The sequence below is a fragment of the Saccopteryx leptura genome, chromosome 9 (assembly GCF_036850995.1).
Source record: "Saccopteryx leptura isolate mSacLep1 chromosome 9, mSacLep1_pri_phased_curated, whole genome shotgun sequence".
Lineage (NCBI taxonomy): Eukaryota > Metazoa > Chordata > Mammalia > Chiroptera > Emballonuridae > Saccopteryx > Saccopteryx leptura.
In genome coordinates this window covers 24,229,332-24,247,087 of record NC_089511.1, presented here as the reverse complement: position 1 = coordinate 24,247,087, position 17,756 = coordinate 24,229,332, and the positions used below count along the sequence as shown (strand labels likewise).

General features: G+C 42.9%; 1 protein-coding gene across 2 annotated transcripts in view; it reads left to right on the top strand.

Moving 5' to 3' along the window:
• The window catches only part of RFWD3 (ring finger and WD repeat domain 3), a 43,895-nt gene extending 26,886 nt beyond the window's left edge, over positions 1-17,009 (top strand). For both annotated transcript variants that reach the window (XM_066349422.1, XM_066349421.1), the window contains exons 9-13: positions 5,579-5,729; positions 6,835-7,011; positions 10,614-10,828; positions 12,041-12,252; positions 14,840-17,009. In XM_066349422.1, coding sequence (XP_066205519.1) covers positions 5,579-5,729; positions 6,835-7,011; positions 10,614-10,828; positions 12,041-12,252; positions 14,840-14,983 — 899 coding nt within the window. In that variant the 3' untranslated portion in view covers positions 14,984-17,009. The remainder of the gene's footprint in view (positions 1-5,578; positions 5,730-6,834; positions 7,012-10,613; positions 10,829-12,040; positions 12,253-14,839) is intronic.
• Positions 17,010-17,756: the final 747 nt, after the last annotated feature.

Sequence of the window (17,756 nt, the reverse complement as noted above, 5' to 3'; positions counted from 1 at the left end):
GGAGGGGTGGAGAGCAGATGGTCTCTTCTCCTGTATGCCCTGATTGGGAATTGAATCCAGGACAACCACATGCTGGACTGATGCTCTACCACTGAGCCAACTGGACAGGGCACAAAATATCTTCTATATGGTTCCTTAGAGAAGCTGAATTGTCTAGGATTTGACAAATTCTGTTAGCATAGAACTCAACAAAAGACAGCTAGTGCTGCGCTTTCCCTCTTGGGAGCACACTCATGCCTTTCCCTTTCCCCTCTTTTACCTAGGCCTGTTACCTTTGCCTTCTCTTTCGGGCCCTTTTTCTGCCTTGTAACTTGTTTCCTGAAGCCTTATGCAACCCAGCTGGTTCACTTCTTCTGCCCCTGTTACTTTCTAAACAAACTTTCTCTTACAATTAAAAATAATATAATAGTACTTAGTAAAAATAGATATGATAACCTAGAAAGAGAACAGAGTAACAAATTTTTTTTTTTTTCTATTTTTCTGAAATTGGAAATGGGGAGGCAGTCAGACAGATTCCCGCATGCGCCCGACCGGGATCCACCCGGCACGCCCACCAGGGGGCAATGCTCTGCCCATCTGGGGCATCACTCTGTTGCAACCAGAGCCATTCTAGTGCCTGAGGCAGAGGCCACAGAGCCATCCTCAGTGCCCGGGCCAACTTTGCTCCAATGGAGCCTTGGCTGGGGAGGGGAAAAGAGAGAAAGGAAGGAGAGGGGGAGGGGTGGAGAAGCAGATGGGCGCTTATCCTGTGTGCCCTGGCCGGGAATCGAACCCGGGACTCTTGCACGCCAGGCCGACGCTCTACCACTGAGCCAACCGGCCAGGGCCAACAAATAAATTTAAAAGGACAAGTTTTTTATTTTATTTTTCACTGCTAGAATGGTATGCATTAATTGGGACACTATTTTCATTCTATTTTAGACTAATGTAGCCTATCTTGACCACCTGACACCAAAATTACTTATTGCCATTCCTTTTTGTTTATTTTTTAGTGACAGTTTACATTCAGTATTATTTTGTGTTAGTTTCAGGTGTACAGCATAATTGTTAGACATACTGTGATGTACTTTCCAAAGTGCTCCCCCTCAATCTTTATTTTTGTGTGGTGGCAGAGAGAGGAACAGATAGGGACAGACAGACAGGAAGGGAGAGAGATGAGAAACATCAATTCTTTGTTGCGGTTCCTTAGTTGTTCAGTGATTGATTTCTCATATGTGCCTTGACGGGGTGGGGGGGGGTTAGAGCAGACCAAATGACCCCTTGCTTGAGCCAGCGACCTTGGGCTCAAGCTGGTGAGCCTTTATCAAACCAGATGAGCCTTCGCTCAAACTGGCGACCTCGGGGTCTCGAACCTGGGTCCTCCACATCCCAGTCTGACAGTTCATCCACTGTGCCACTGCCTGGTCAGGCGCTCCCCATCCATATTTTGAGTACCTACTTGACACCATACATATTGTAGTTATTATTGACTATATTCCCCATGCTGCACTTTACATCTCTGTGACTATTTGTAACCACCGAATCCCTTCACTTTTTTTATCCAGTTGCCTGACCTTTCTACTCTCTTGTACCCATCATTCTATTCTCTGTATCTATCTATGAATTTATTTCACTTTTATTTGTCTGTTTATTTTCTATAGCTTCTGCATGTAAGTGAAGTCATGTGGGATCTGTCTTTCTCTGACTGACTTATTTCACTTAGCATACCATATATCCCCATGTATAAGACACCATTTTTCAAAAAATTTTGGGTCTAAAAACTGGGTGCGTCTTAAACAGTGGTTGTCATCAAGTCATTTAAGAAGTGTGGCATTTCAAATGCTGTAAATGGAACTGAGGACAAGGCTATATATGAAGACAGTGATTTGTCATCAGACACAGATGAGTACAAGCTAATGAATGGGAGTTTTGACAGTGATGAGTTGTATGAATTTAATGATTAATAAAACTTGAGTTCCAATAACTTTATGTAATACATTTTTTTCCAAATTTTGGGCCCCCAAAATAAGGTATGTCTATACATGTGGAAATATGATAATACCTTCTAGGTCCATCCATGCTATTGCTAATGGTAAGATTTCATTCATTTATGGTCAAGTAATACTCTATTGTACATGTACCACAACTTTTCCACCCACTCCTCTATTCGCATTAGAGTTGTTTCCATATCTTGGCTATTGTAAATAACATTCCAATGAATATTGCAGATATTCTTGCAAATTAGTGTTTTGGTTTTTCTTTTGCTGTATACCCAAAGAATTACTGGGTCATAAGGCAATGCCATTTTTAATTTTTTGAGGACCCTCTGTATTGTTTTTCATAATGGTTACACCAATCTGCATTCTCAACAGTAGTGCACAAGAGGTCTCTTTTCTTCACATCCTTACCAACATTGTGGTTTGTTTGTTTGTTTATTGATTTTCAAGAGAGAGGGAAGGAGAGAGAAAGAGTAAAAAACATCAGTTTGTTATTTCACTTATTCATGCATTCATTGGTTGATTCTTGTATGTGCCCTCACCTGGGATCAAATCCACAAACTTGATGTATTGGGATGATGCTCTACTAGTGGTCAGCAAAGTCATTAGTCAACAGGGCCAAATATAAACAGGACAACGATTAAATTTCTTTTTTTTTCTTTATTTTGTGGCAGAGACAGAGAGGGACAGATAGGGACAGACAGACAGGAAGGGAGAGAGATGAGAAACATCAATTCTTCATTGCAATTCCTTAGTTGTTCATTGATTAATTTCTCATATGTGCCTTGATGGGGGGGGACTATAGCAGACTGAGTGACCCCTTGCTCGAGCCAGCAACCTTGAGCTCAAGCTGGTGAGCCTTGCTCAAACCCGATGAGCCTGCGCTCAAGCTGATGACCTTGGGGTCTCGAACCTGGGTCCTCTGCGTCCCAGTCCAACGCTCTATCCATTGTGCCGCCGCCTGGTCAGGCAACGATTGAAATTTCTTCTGAGAGCCTTTTTTTTTTTTTTTGTATTTTTCTGAAGCTGGAAACGGGGAGAGACAGTCAGACAGACTCCCGCATGCGCCCGACCAGGATCCACCCGGCACGCCCCTCTGGGGTGTCGCTCTGCCCCGACCAGAGCCACTCTAGCGCCTGGGGCAGAGGCCAAGGAACCATCCCCAGCGCCCGGGCCATCTTTGCTCCAATGGAGCCTCGGCTGCGGGAGGGGAATAGAGAGAGAGGAAGGCACGGCAGAGGGTTGGAGAAGCAAATGGGCGCTTCTCCTGTGTGCCCTGGCCGGGAATCGAACCCGGGTCCCCCGCACGCCAGGCCGACGCTCTACTGCTGAGCCAACCGGCCAGGGCCGAGAGCCAAATTTTTTTTAACTTAAACTATATAGGTAGGTACATTCCTTATCAAGGTAGCGCCCGCACATGGTATTTTTTGGAAGAGCTACACTCAAGGGGCCAAAGAGCCGCATGTGGCTCATGAGCTGCAGTTTGCTGACCAGGGCTCTAACCAGTTGAGCTACCCTGGCCAGGGAGAAGCAGGAAGCATCAACTCATAGTAGTTGCTTCTCAGATGTGCCTTGAACAGGCAAGCCTGGGGCTTCGAACTGGTGACCTCAGCATTCCAAGTTGATGGTCTGTCTACTGTGCCACCACAGGTCAGGCAAGATAATATCTCATTGTGGTTTTCATTTGCATTTGTCTTAAGATTGGTGACATTGAGCATCTTTTCATATGTCTATTGACTGTTTCCTTTGAAGAAGTGTCCATTCAGATCCTCAGCCCATTTTTTAACTGGATTGTTTTTTTGGTGTTTATTTGTATACTTTTTTTGGTTTAGTTATCTTATTTTTCCATTGATTTGAGAGAGAGAAACATCACTTAGTTGTTCCATTTCGTTGTATACTCATTGATTGCTTCTCATACATGCCATGACCAAGGGTTGAACCCACAACCACTGCCACACCAGGTCAACACCTTATCCACTGAACCACCTGGCCATTCCCTGTATGAGTTATTTATAAATTTTGGGTATTAACCCCTTATTAGACGTATCATTGGCAAATATGTCCTCCCATGAGTTATGTTGTCTTTTGTTGATGGTTTCCTTTGCTCTGCAAAAACTTTTCAGTTTGATGTAGTCCTACTACATTTGATGTTGAGCTACTTTATTTTTTTAATCTCCATTCTTTATTGTTTACTATCTCTTCTGCATGTTGAGTATTTGTTTCTGGTGAAATAGATGTTCGTGCCCTGTCTCTTTTAACAGCTCTATTAAAGTATAATTGACATACAGTAGACTGTACATACTTAAAGTATATCATTGGTTGAGTTTTGATATATGTATACACCCCTGAAACCATCACCACAATCGAGATAATGAACATATCTATCACCCCAAAAGTTTTCTCCTCTTTGTAATTCATCTTCCACTTGTCCCTTTCTCTTCCCATCTCCACTCAACCCCTGAGAGACTTTCTGTCACTATAGATTAGTGTACACGTTCTAGAATTTTACATAAATAGAATCATAAATAGTATTGCTATTTTGGTGGGGGGGGTGGTCTGGCTTCATTCAGCCTAAGTTTTTTGAGCTTTATGCATATTGTGTATATTCGTTTATTCCTGGGTATATAAATTGCTGGGTAATATTCCATTGTGTATATATACAGTGGTTTATCATGTACCTGTCAATGGATTTTTTTTATATAGATTTATTATTTTTTATTTATTTTTTTACAGAGACAGAGAGTGAGTCAGAGAGAGGGATAGACAGACAGGAACAGAGAGAGATGAGAAGCATCAATCATTAGTTTGTTTGTTTTGGGGGGGTTTTTTTGTATTTCTCTGAAGCTGGAAACGGGGAGAGACAGACAGACTCCCACATGCACCCGACGGATCCACCCGGCACGCCCACCAGGGGGCGACGCTCTGCCCCTCTGGGGCATCGCTCTGTTGCGACCAGAGCCACTCTAGCGCCTGGGGCAGAGGCCAAGGAGCCATCCCCAGCGCCCGGGCCATCTTTGCTCCAATGGAGCCTCGGCTGCGGGAGGGGAAGAGAGAGACAGAGAGGAAGGCACGGCGGAGGGGTGGAGAAGCAAATGGGCGCTTCTCCTGTGTGCCCTGGCCGGGAATCGAACCCGGGACTCCTGCACACCAGGCCGATGCTCTACCACTCAGCCAACCGGCCAGGGCTAATCATTAGTTTTTTGTTGCGCGTTGCAACACCTTAGTTGTTCATTGATTGCTTTCTCAGATGTGCCTTGACCACGGGCCTTCAGCAGACCGAGTAACCCCTTGCTGGAGCCAGCAATCTTGGGTTCAAGCTGGTGGACTTTTTGCTCAAACCAGATGAGCCTGCACTCAAGCTGGCAACCTCGGGGTCACGAACCCGGGTCCTCTGCATCCCAGTCAGACGCTCTATGGATATTTGAAATGAAATATACTTTTTGTAATAAATTATAACCCCATGGAGTTTTCATTTTCTTTGATTAGCTTTTTTTCTAGGAATTTACATGTCAAGAAAGGTGGTCAAAGGAGCTACTTATAAAGATAGTTTGCTTTGCCCTAAGCTGACTATTGGTAACATATCTCACGCTTATCTTTGACAGGCTTTGGTGTTAAGGTGTTGAGTACTGCCAACATGAAAAGCAGCTATTACATTCCCATGCATGGCAAACAGATTCGTGGACTGGCTTTCAGCAGTCGATCCAGAGGCTTACTTCTCTCTGCTTCCCTAGACAACACTATCAAACTGACGTGGTGAGGGCTTTGGGGAGAAAGATGGGACCTAGGCTGTTTAATGTTGAATAGCATGGAAATTAATATTCATGTTATGATGACCATCTTAGCTTAGGGGTTTCTTGTTGGGGGTGTCTAAGGCATTGACTTCTGAGCTCTAGGTTTATTGAATTTAAAAGACACAGCAGGTTACAAAACAGTATGTGTAGTGTCCCATTTTTTAAGAATTATATATCTTAAACCATGCAGGTAAGAGGAACAATCTGAGATGGCAAAGTGGTTATATGGAAGCAGCCTTGGTACCTGACACTGTGGAGTCACTCTAGCAGCTTAGGAATTGTTATTCCTGGTCTGTTACCTGGATCATTCTGCCTAACAGAAATGTTTACTGGGAGCTCATTGTCTTTTGGTGCCATGTTGAATTCTCTCATCAGTAACCCTGAGTTACTGCATTTTATCTTTCACATGCTTTCTGAGTGCCATGAAACAAAACTGAGCTCTGTTCCTTTATCTTTTAGAAAGTACTTCTGATTAGATGTCTAATATTTGGCTTCCTGTTTAATTTCTGCAGCTAAATCTGAGAGACATTGTGAAAGCATTTATAAATAAGCCTTATGACTTTTCAAGAATGCTTCAACTTAATTTTGCCCCAAAACTCAATGACCATTATGTTTTATATATATGTATATGCTGTGATTCTTTTTTTTCCCCTAGTACTGTTAAAAAAATGAGAGGGGAGGGTTTAATACCAAAGCATCACTAATGACTGCCTCAGGATGATTGGATTACAGTGAATTCTTATATTTTTAATTGGAATAGGATCTCCTATGTAATAAGTAACTATGGAGGAAATAATGGAAGTAGGGTGGGAATGTACTGAGTCTCTGTTCCTTTTAGTCTTATTTCCTTAGACCTCAAGAGAAAAGCCTATATCCCTCCCCCCAAAAATATTTTGGAATTAAAAGGAGTTATCGGGGCAATCCTTAAAGGAAATTAGAAATCCAGATGGTTTGGGTGTGTGGGTATATGCTTAATGATCAGCATTGAAATAGTAATCTTTATATCTTTGTTATATATTTGGTTTGCTTAATGCATAGTTGTAAAAAAGTCTCTTATAACTTCACAGCCTGGAGACAAATGCGGTGGTCCATAGTTACAATGCTGGACGTGCTGTCTGGAGCTGCTGCTGGTGTCTTGATGAAAACAACTATTTCTATGCTGGACTGGTCAATGGTTCAGTTCTGGTATATGACCTTCGAAACACGAATGGTTATGTCCAGGAATTAGTACCTCAGAAAGCAAGGTAGGGAGCCACTCACTTTTTTCCTGTAGGTAGAATCTTTCTTTTGAACAGTTACTGTATTAATCTTTCTATGATTTTTTTTTATTTTTAATTTTTATTTATTGATTTTACAGAGAGAGGAAGGGAGAGAACAAGAAGTATCAAGTCATAGTTGCTTCACTTTATTTTTTTATTTTTTTATTCATTTTAGAAAGGAGAGGGAGAGGCAGAGAGAGAGAGAGAGAAGGGGGGGAGGAGCAGGAAGCATCAACTCCCATATGTGCCTTGACCAGGCAAGCCCAGGGTTTCGAACCGGCAACCTCAGCATTTCCAGGTCGACGTTTTATCCACTGCGCCACCACAGGTCAGGCCTTTTTCTAAGATGTTTTACAGTTGGTCAGAATTGCTCACAGAGGGCAGTCCTCTATGAATCCACTAATCTATTCTCGCTTCATCAGTACAATCCTGCCTGACCAGGCGGTGGCACAGTAGATAAAACGTCACCCTGGGACACTGAGGACCCAAGTTAAAAACCCCAAGGTCATCAGCTTGAGTGCAGGCTCACCAGCTTGAGTATAGAGTCGCTGGCTTGAGCATGGGATCATAGACATGACCTCATGGTCTCTGTCTTGAGTCCAAAGGTCACTGGCTTGAAGCCTAAGATCGTTGGCTTGAGCAAGGGGTCACTGGCTTATCTGGAGAGCCCTCCCCTGTCAAAGCATGTATGAGAAAGCAGTCAATGAACAGCTAAAGTGATGCAACTATGAGTTGATGCTTCTCATCTCTCCGTTCCTGTCTGTCTCTCTAAAAAAACAAAAAAAAACCAGTATGACCCTTAAGAGATTGTGTTCATGATATTTCATGTGGTTGAAAGCTCTGATACCAAGTATAACCAGGTTCACAGAATCACTCATCACCCAAATCGGCAAAATAAACTCAGGTCTACATTCAACACCCAGCTTCACTACATATGAGCTGTGTGATCTTGGTGTATTGTAATTTCATATGTAAAATATGGTTAGCACATACTTGCTTTTATAGCCACAAGTCTAACACACAGGAAGAAACTAGTGAAAGGTAGCCCAATAAAAAGTGATTTAAAACTTCCCTAATCTACCTGACCTGTGGTGGCGCAGTAGATAAAGTGTTGACCTAGAATGCTGAGCTCACTGGTTCAAAACCCTAGGCTTGCCTGGTCAAGGCACATGTGGGAGTTGATGCTTCCTGCTCCTCACCCCCTTTTTTCTTTCTTATCTCTCTTTCTCCCCCTCTCCCCTACCACTGCCTCTCTAAAATGAATAAAATTTTTTTAAAAACCTTCCCTAATCTATAGCTAAACCAGCTTGGTCTAAAGCTTCATAGTACTATGATTTATCCTTTATAATCTAGTTAGAGAGTTGGCAGGTTTGTGAAGTCAGCTCAGGTTTTGAGGGTAGGTTGTCACCAGTACCACTGTGGCACTTCAGAATGTGTTGAGTACCGTTTGAGCATAATACTCTCCTGGAGGCATAAAGTTCTCAAGAAGAGAGTAGGGTTTGTGACCTAAGCTAAAATAAGAAATTTCCTAAGAGAGAATTTTTACTTCCAATTTGAACATATGTATATGAAAAGAGGGTAACAGGATCTAAATATAAAGATGTCCCTACAGTAATAATTATTTACTGAAACCTAGGTTCAGTACTTTGGGGTTTTCATTTGGATGAAGTAGAATTATGCTTCAGTGATGTGGGCTGAAGACGATTCATGTAAACTTATATATAATTATGAATTTAGGCAGAGAAGGCAAATGCCATTGATTTAGAGAAACCTGCCTAGAGTAAGCAATAAAATGCAGCAAATAGCAAGGAAAGAATATGTGTATTGTTTATTTTTCTTTTAGTTTGCTTTAGTTAACTTCATTGTGACAGGGAAATGAAATAAGGTAGGCAAAGTGATCACTTTGTGGTAACTTTAGCAGAAACGAGTTCATAGGAAAATAGTCTGTAGGCTAATATTTCTGAGATAATTTTTGGCATAGTCCTGTTTATATGCTTGCAAAAAGAGATTTAGAAAATCTCTAAAGAAACTATTCTGTTGCCTGACCAGGCGGTGGCACAGTAGATAGAGTGTCGGACTGGGATGCGGAGGATCAGGTTCGAGACCCTGAAGTCGCCAGCTTGAGTGCGGGCTCATCTAGTTTGAGCTAAGCTCACCAGCTTGGACCCAAGGTCGCTGGCTCAAGCAAGGGGTTATTTGGTCTGCTGAAGGCCCACGGTTAAGGCACATATAAGAAAGCAATCAATGAACAACTCAGGTGTCGCAACGAAAAACTAACAATTGATTCTTCTCAGCTCTCTCCGTTCCTGTCTGTCCCTATCTATCCCTCTGTCTGACTCTCTGTCTCTGTTTTAAAAAAAGAAAGAAACTATCCTGTTTATGAATTAAAATGTTGCTTTAGGCTATATTTTAACTTAGGGTCTGTCAATTACAGCTTGGAAGCTTTATTTTTTAATTTTTTTTATTTTTTACAGAGAGAGAGAGTCAGAGAGAGGGATAGACAGGGACAGACACATAGGAATGGAAAGATGAGGAGCATCAATCATTAGTTATTTGTTCCGCATTGCGACACCCTAGTTGTTCATTGATTGCTTTTTCATATATGCCTTGACTGCAGGCCTTCAGTAGACCGAGTAACCCTTTGCTTGAGCCAGTGACCCTGGGTCCAAGCTGGTGAGGTTTTTGCTCAAACCAGATGAGCCCACGCTCAAGCTGGCGACCTCGGGGTCTCGAACCTGGGTCCTCGGCATCCCAGTTCAATGTTCTATCCACTGCGCCACTGCCTGGTCAGGTGGAAGCTTTATTTTATTTAGGTGTATAATTAGTGTTACTTTTCTAATTTTTCTTATGTATGTGACTAATTCTGTTTCTAGAAGTTCGTACTAGTCTTGTAATTGTGATCTTATACTATTTAATTTCTTAGTTCATTTTTTTTTTTTTCATTGCCTTTAGAGCATGTGGTATCTTCTGAAACTGGGTATAGAATATTATATATATGTCCTTTTATTTCTAGAGTGGACTGGTAGTTTTTTGTTTGTTTTTTTTTTTCTTTTTCTGAAGCTGGAAACGGGGAGAGACAGTCAGACAGACTCTCGCATGCACCCGACCGGGATCCACCCGGCACGCCCACCAGGGGCGAGGCTCTGCCCACCATGGGGCGATGACCTGCCCCTCTGGGGCTTCGCGCTGCCGCGACCAGAGCCACTCTAGCGCCTGGGGCAGAGGCCAAGGAGCCATCCCCAACACCCGGGCCATCTTTGCTCCAATGGAGCCTCGCTGTGGGAGGGGAAGAGAGAGACAGAGAGGAAGGAGGGGGGGGGGTGGAGAAGCAAATGGGCACTTCTTCTATGTGCCCTGGCCGGGAATCGAACCCGGGTCCCCCACACGCCAGGCCGACGCTCTACCGCTGAGCCAACCAGCCAGGGCCTGGACTGGTAGTTTTTATCAGCTGTCAGGGGGTAGTGACTCACAGAGGTTTTTAACACATTACAGGTAGAAATGTGCTTGAGGGAGGGCTTCTGGTAGTGAGATCTGGACTAGTCCAAGTATTAGAATATGAGGCATTGGTTTCCTTTCTTTCCCTTCAGATGCCCGCTGGTGTCCCTGTCATACATGCCCAAAGCTGCATCAGCTGTATTTCCATATGGTGGAGTGTTGGCTGGAACCCTGGAGAATGCTTCCTTCTGGGAGCTAAAAACGGACTCTTCTTATAAGCCTCATGTGATGCCCCTGGAACCAGGGAGCTGCATAGACTTTCAGACAGAAAGCAGCACCCGACACTGTCTTGTAACCTATAGGCCTGGTGAGTGTTGGGATGCCCCCTTGGGACTTCCTGTGACTTGTTTAGTAGCACATTTGTGGAAGAGAGGAGAGGAGAGTTCTCTCTACCTTTCGTAATACTACTGGTAAGCCTCTCAAAGACTCATACGGTGAGGATGATGGTACCAAGTTTCTGCATAGAGCCTGCCTTCCTGCTCCACACTTGTGTGATCGAGGATAGGTTCTGCCAGGTACTTTCTGGAAGTAAATTAGCCACTTTACTATGACTTAACACAGTAATGGAATGAGGAGGCCTGCTTTTTGAGGCCGTTGAGCCACCCTCAGATCAGTTTCATGTCTTCCGCCTGCCCCTCACTTCACTTAAGAGAAAGGCCCAGATGAAGGCAGCCATGTAGGGCCCAGACTAGGACATTATTAGCTCTTCCTTCTTACTTGGGCCCAACAAAGTTAAGTGGAGAGTGGATGGACAACCATGGTTGTGTGGGCCTAGCTAGCTGAACCTCTCACGGCCCCCAGAACAACTATGCTTAAATTTATAGGTTTTTTATAGCCTGGAAGATAGGAATCTACATTTTGATGGAGCTATACTGATGGTCAGACAGATGTTTCATCAGAGGTAGTAATTAAAGTGCCATACTTCTGCTAGTTTGGGTAGATTTAATCATTTAAATTTTTGTTTGAGTTGAGAAGTTGCCTCAGCAGAATCTTCTGACCCTTTCAGTTCATAGTCATCTCAGGTCCTCTGTCTCCAAGACTTATTGGCTATGTATAGAAAACTTGGGGCTTCTGTTTTGTTTGCCTCCCAGCAGAACTGCAGATATGTTTCTCCTTCTATAGTAGCACACTTACATTTTATAAAAATGTACAGTTCTGGGGCTACTAGGGTCCTCTCAGGTAAGGGGGAATAATGTAGTCAGAACTGTTATGAAAGATACAAACCCAAGCAGAGATCTGGCAGGATACAGTGATTTTACTTCAAAGGCTAGCTCATTCTCAGGTTGTTTCCCTCATACACAAAACCTATTGTAGATAACTTGCTTCATCTTAGACTAGGGTTCTGAGTTCCGTTTGTGCTGTATTATTTTGCTCTTGTTATTATGTTTGCTTTATAGCTATTCTTGATGGTTTAATAAATTGTGGCATTTCTACTCAACTAGGTTGTAAGTGTCTGAGGTACTTGGTTAATTTCTTTGGACCATCTCCATGGAGTGCAACACATTTTTCTGTCCCGTAGATAAAAATAACAGTACCTTACGAAGTGTGCTGATGGAGATGTCCTACAAGCTGGATGACTCTGGAGAGCCAGTCTGCTCCTGCCATCCTGTTCAGACATTCCTCGCGGGGCACACTTGGACACTACTGACCAAAAATGCTGTTTTCCAAAATCCAGAGAAGAATGACAGCCTCCTGGTGTGTACTGGAGATGAGGCATCACATTCTGCCATGGTGAGCCAATTCTTTTTTATACAGAAATGTATAAGGCAAAAAGCCAAAATTTTGCTTTATGGTTACACATCTGCATATGTGTATGTAGGTGTATCTGCTTACTTTCCTTTTTACACAAGTCTCACTTTACATGCTGTTCTATGGTTTGATCTTTTACCATTTAACATCCTATCTTGGGTATCTTTCCATTTCATTATCTGTAGATTCACTTCATTCTTTTTACATAAGCTCAAGTGTTCCATGGGACTGTACTTTGAACCTTAAAAATGAAGACACTGCCTGTCTGGGCGGTGGCGCAGTGGATAGAGCATCGGACTGGGATGCAGAGGACCCAGGTTCGAGACCCCAAGGTCGCCAACTTGAGCACGGGCTCATCTGGTTTGAGCAAACATTCCACCAGCTTGAGCCCAAGATTGCTGGCTCCAGCAAGGGGTTACTCGGTCTGCTGAAGGCCCGCGCTCAAGGCACATATGAGAAAGCAATCAATGAACAACTAAGGTGTTACAACGAAAAACTGATGATTGATGCTTCTCATCTCTCTCCTTTCCTGTCTGTCTGTCCCTGTCTATCCCTCTCTCTGACTCACTCTCTGTCTCTATAAAAAAAAAAAAAATGAAGAGACTACTGAAATCTCTATAAAATAATGTTTCAAGCTTTGGTTTTATCAATTCTGGGTGAAACCAGTAGATGAAAAATTGGTGGGGAATTTCACAATGAAGGGGTCAACCTCTATAAAATAATGATTCAGGCTTCTATTTTATTAATTCTGGGTGAAACCAGTAGGTGAAAAATTGGTGGGGAATTTCACAATAGAGGGGTCAGCCTGTTACTACCTGAACATGTAAGTGGGCTTACCAGAAATAATTTGCCTTTTTTAAAAATTCATTTTTATTAGAGAGAAGGGAGAGAGAGAGAGAAAGAGAGAACAGGGGGAGGAGCTGGAAGCATCAACTCCCACATGTGCCTTGACCAGGCAAGCCCGGGGTTTCAAACTGGCAACCTCAGCATTCCAGGGTGACGCTCCATCCACTGCGCCACCACAGGTCAGGTGAAATAATTTGCCTTTTAAAAAAATTTAACTTATGACCTGTCCTGTGGTGGTGCGGTGGATAAAGCGTCAACCTGAAACTCTGAGGTTACCAGTTTGAAACCCTGGGCTTGCCCAGTCAAGGCACTTAGGGGAGAGAGAGAAGAAGAAGGAGATAGAGAGAAACATGAATTTGTTGTTCCACTTACTTATTCATTCACTGGTTGATTGTATGTGCTCTGACTGGGGATCAAACCTGCAACTTTGGCTAATTGAGACGACGCTCTAACCAACTGAGTTACCGGGCCAGTCATTTTTGTCTCCTAATGTAAGACAATATGAAGCACAAGGCACCTTTTATGAGATGTCCTTGAACCTTAATTCAAGCCTTAAACTTAAGTATATGTGGGTAAAATGACATGAAAGAAGCAAAGAAAAAATAGAGTTGAGCCTGACCAGGCGATGGCACAGTGGATAGAGCGTCGGACTAGAATGCAGAGGACCCAGGTTCAAGACTCCGAGGTCGCCGGCTTGAGTGAGGGCTCACCTGGTTTGAGCAAAGGCTCATCAGCTTGAACCCAAGGTCGCTGGCTCCAGCAAGGGGTTACTCGGTCTACTGAAGGCCCACGGTCAGGGCACATATGAGAAAGCAATCAATGAAAACTAAGGTATGCCAATGAAAAACTGATGATTGATGCTTCTCATCTCTCTCTGTTCCTGTCTGTCTGTCCCTGTCTGTCCCTCTCTCTCTGACTCACTCTCTGTCTCTAAAAAATAAATAGATAAATAAATAAAATAGAGTTGATAAAGCAGATGTAGTAAGACTTTAATTAGCTGGGTAATGGTTCGCTCATTGTACTGTTCTCCTTTTTAATACTTTAATTTTTTTTTTTTTTTGACAGAGACAGAGAGAAGGACAGACAGGAACAGACAGACAGGAAGGGAGAGAGATGAGAAGCATCAATTCTGCATTGCGGCACCTTAGTTGATTGATTGCTTTTTCATATGTGCCTTGACGGGGGGGGGGGGGGAGGGGGGGGTCTACAGCAGACCAAGTGACCCCTTGCTTAAGCCAGCAACCTTGAGCTCAAGCTGGTGAACCTTGCTCAAACCAGATGAGCCCTCACTCAAGCCGGCGACCTCGGGGTTTCAAACCTGGGTCCTCTGCATTCCAGTCCGACGCTCTATCCACTGCGCCACCGCCTGGTCAGGCTTTAATATTTTCCATAAAAAGTTTTTAAAAGAAAAAGCATAGGTTTCATAAAGCCAGGGACAGGTACTTTGTCATAGTGTCCCTTCCATCCTTAGAAGACTACCCAGCACATAGATTGAAAGGACAAATGCTAGCTGGGCTTTGTTTTCAGATCTATCCACAGGTAAACTGATCATTGACTACATTAGGTGAGGCCATATGTCAGGTGTGCTGATTTTATGCAGTGTTGTGACAGGGGCTTTGCTCCCCAGGCAGTGCTCTCTCTGCATCTCTTTCAAAGTTGATGAGAAAGAAAGCAAGGCCCCAGCTGAACTGAATGACTTTTTACCTTTTGTCTTTGTCTTTAGCTGTGGGATGCTGGCAGTGGCTCCTTGCTGCAGAACCTGCCAGCTGATCAGCCTGTCTTGGACATCTGCCCATTTGAGGTGAACCAGAGCAGCTACTTGGCTACCTTAACAGAGAAAACGGTCCAGATTTATAAGTGGGAGTGACTACAGTCTTGAAATTTACAAGGCATGCCACTATTTAATGTTAAATGTTGTTTGCTAGCACCTAACAGTTTTGAGCAAGATCCCTGCTTATTGTCTGTGGCCTAGAACTATTGAGAACGTGGTTACTTTGGATTAGTATGATTCTAAAACTCCAGGTCCCTGAAACACTACAGATTGTGTATTTGCTGTGTCTGTCAAAATAAGTGACTGTTACTCATTTCTTGGGTTAAAGCCTTCATGAGTCTTTGTTGAGACTATACTTCCATTCAGGTCGTCTGCTGGACCACAGAGAATATCCTCCCAGCAGTCATTTAGGATATGAATGTGCACCAACCATTGTCTAAGACCTGCTTGAGTCTCTTGTCACAAGGGCTATTTGGATTGAGAGTGTTTATGTCCCTGATGGGACTCTTAACTATTGGATGCTGCTTGATGAAGTCTTCAGTTGAACACAAGAGGGCACTAGAGAACCTTGTGTGTTGGGGGGGATCTATTTCTCACCTTGTGGGCTGACAACCTTTTAGTAGTTTGGTCTCATCCCCACAGGCATGTGTGGTAGAGCACCTCTGGTCTACTTTGTGGCAGCCCCAGTTATGTTCCAGTTGTGCAGTGCTAGGATATTGGCAAGCCTCCTGATAGAGGCAGCTGATGTGCTATAGACAGTTTTGCTAATGTTGAGTGCACTAAGTTCATTGCATTGTGAGCCAAGGAAGGAGACCAGTTGTTTGAGGAGTGAGGAAGACACTTTTTTCTAGCCAGCCTAGGATCTCAGGAGTATTTTTATAGAAGCTAATGCTTTGAAGACCATTCCTTTCCCTCTCACTAGGAAAAGATGAGCAATATGTTAAAGCTCTTACTTGAATTTCCTAGTAACAACAGCAGGGCAATGGGCTACCAAAATGAGTCTTGCAAAAGAGAAGCTGCTCAGACTGCTGCTGAAAAGAGAAGAAGGGCTGTCTTCTATTCTGAAAGTGTTCTCATCTGAATAAAGACACCTCTTCAGAGTGAGAGCTGTTCTTCAGCATGTAAAGCCTTCCCCATGTGAAAATGATGTTTGATTCCAAGTTCCTTTGACTTGCCTCCCTTTCTGATCTTTTCAAAGAGTTTTAATAAAGTGGTTATTCTCAAGAAGATAATAGTGGTTGGAGAGCTGTGGATTGCTCTGTACTTTTCTCCAGTAGAGGCCTCAGGAGTGTGGTTTTCTTAAATAATTGTTGAAGAAATGTTATTATTTTTATTTTAAAACCGTTCTTGACCTGTCAACTCCTGAGCCATTTCCAGTGTTTGTCACCAGCAAGGGGTTATTGCAGTAGATTTCCCCAGAGTTCTAAGTTCCACTTGTGCCTTTTAAAGAGTGGTTTCCTTCTATTTTAGAATATTTTTCAAAAAACCGTTTCCAGGACCTGGAAAAGAGCCCCCTTTTCTCAGAGGAGATATTCCTTTTGGTATATTGATTAATTGCTCAGGCCTCGAGCATCAGAGGCAGAATGGGGTTTGAATTAAAAAGCAGAGCACATGTGGTTTCAGTAGAGTATCACAGAGAGGGATGCAGATGGTCAGACTCTGGCTGGCAGGGTTAGGATTTGACTAGCCTTGAAGTCCACTCAAGGGATGCTGGTTGATATGCCTAAGCATAGGAAACCAAGGGACTTATTACCAGGGAAGTTGGATGAGTCTCTTGCCAATCCTTGCATTCCTCCAGTAAATTTGTATGTTTTAGAAACAAATTCATGGAATTGTGACTGATTTCTCCAAAGGAAAAAAACTTCACTCTTAGCCACACATACACACACCCCATACATACACACATCTGGCAAGAGATTGCATTTGTAGACCCAGGCTCTGCCCTACCATATCTTTTTATTCCTGTCTCTAAAGTTGTTTTTCCACTTGAGCATTTAGAGTTAAGTAAACTCAAAATATTTTGTATATATTCTTCTATCTGCTTTGAAAACAGAGCAATGGGATTTCTTCTTATTGTTTGTGTTTTGTATTTTAATGTTATGAAAATAAAGAATTTGCCCTGTTTAACAGCTTCTGGTGTCTTTTGTCTCTTTGACTGCTAGAGCTTAATCTCAGCCTGGTAGATTTCTCCATTTCATGTAGTATTAGATCTGAGCTACACAGTTACCCTTGATTTGAAGTAAACATCTTATTTAAATTGAGGAGGTGGTTGAAGCTTTAGCTAGCAGTTCTATTTTATTGTTGCTAATGGGAAAACTGTACGTTTGCCTCTTAAGAACCCCCTTCACTGGTCATTTGTTTATTCTGCAATCTAAGTCTAAATCCTGCAAATTACATTGTAAGACTTTGTCTGCTAACTTCCTGTTTCTTTGAGTCCGGGAGACTACTGTGGGAGGATGCAGAAGAGGAGAGGACTTAATCTTTGTTTCTTTTCTTCTTTGGCCGCTCTTCTGATGGTGTCAGCACTGGGCAAGTGTGGGCTCCTAGGTTCCTGCTCAGCACAGTTCTGGCTGCTTGCCTCAGTTTCTTTGTTCTGTTCAGGAATTTATATTGCAGTAAAGGATAGTGTTCAGGGAGTAGACTGCAAAGGCTGGAAATGCCTTTAAGCTGAATAGTAAATGGAAGATACTAGAATCCAGGAGGACTAAATCCATAGTTAAAGTTTACTGTTGTCATGGGGCCTGGTATTCCAACAGAGGTCCTGAGTTAGAAGTAAACTCCAAATTACCAAGAAAACCCAATTTTATTATCTTCTCTTCCACTGGTTTTTTTTGTTGTTTTTTTTTTTTTTTTTTTGGTTGGTTCTTTT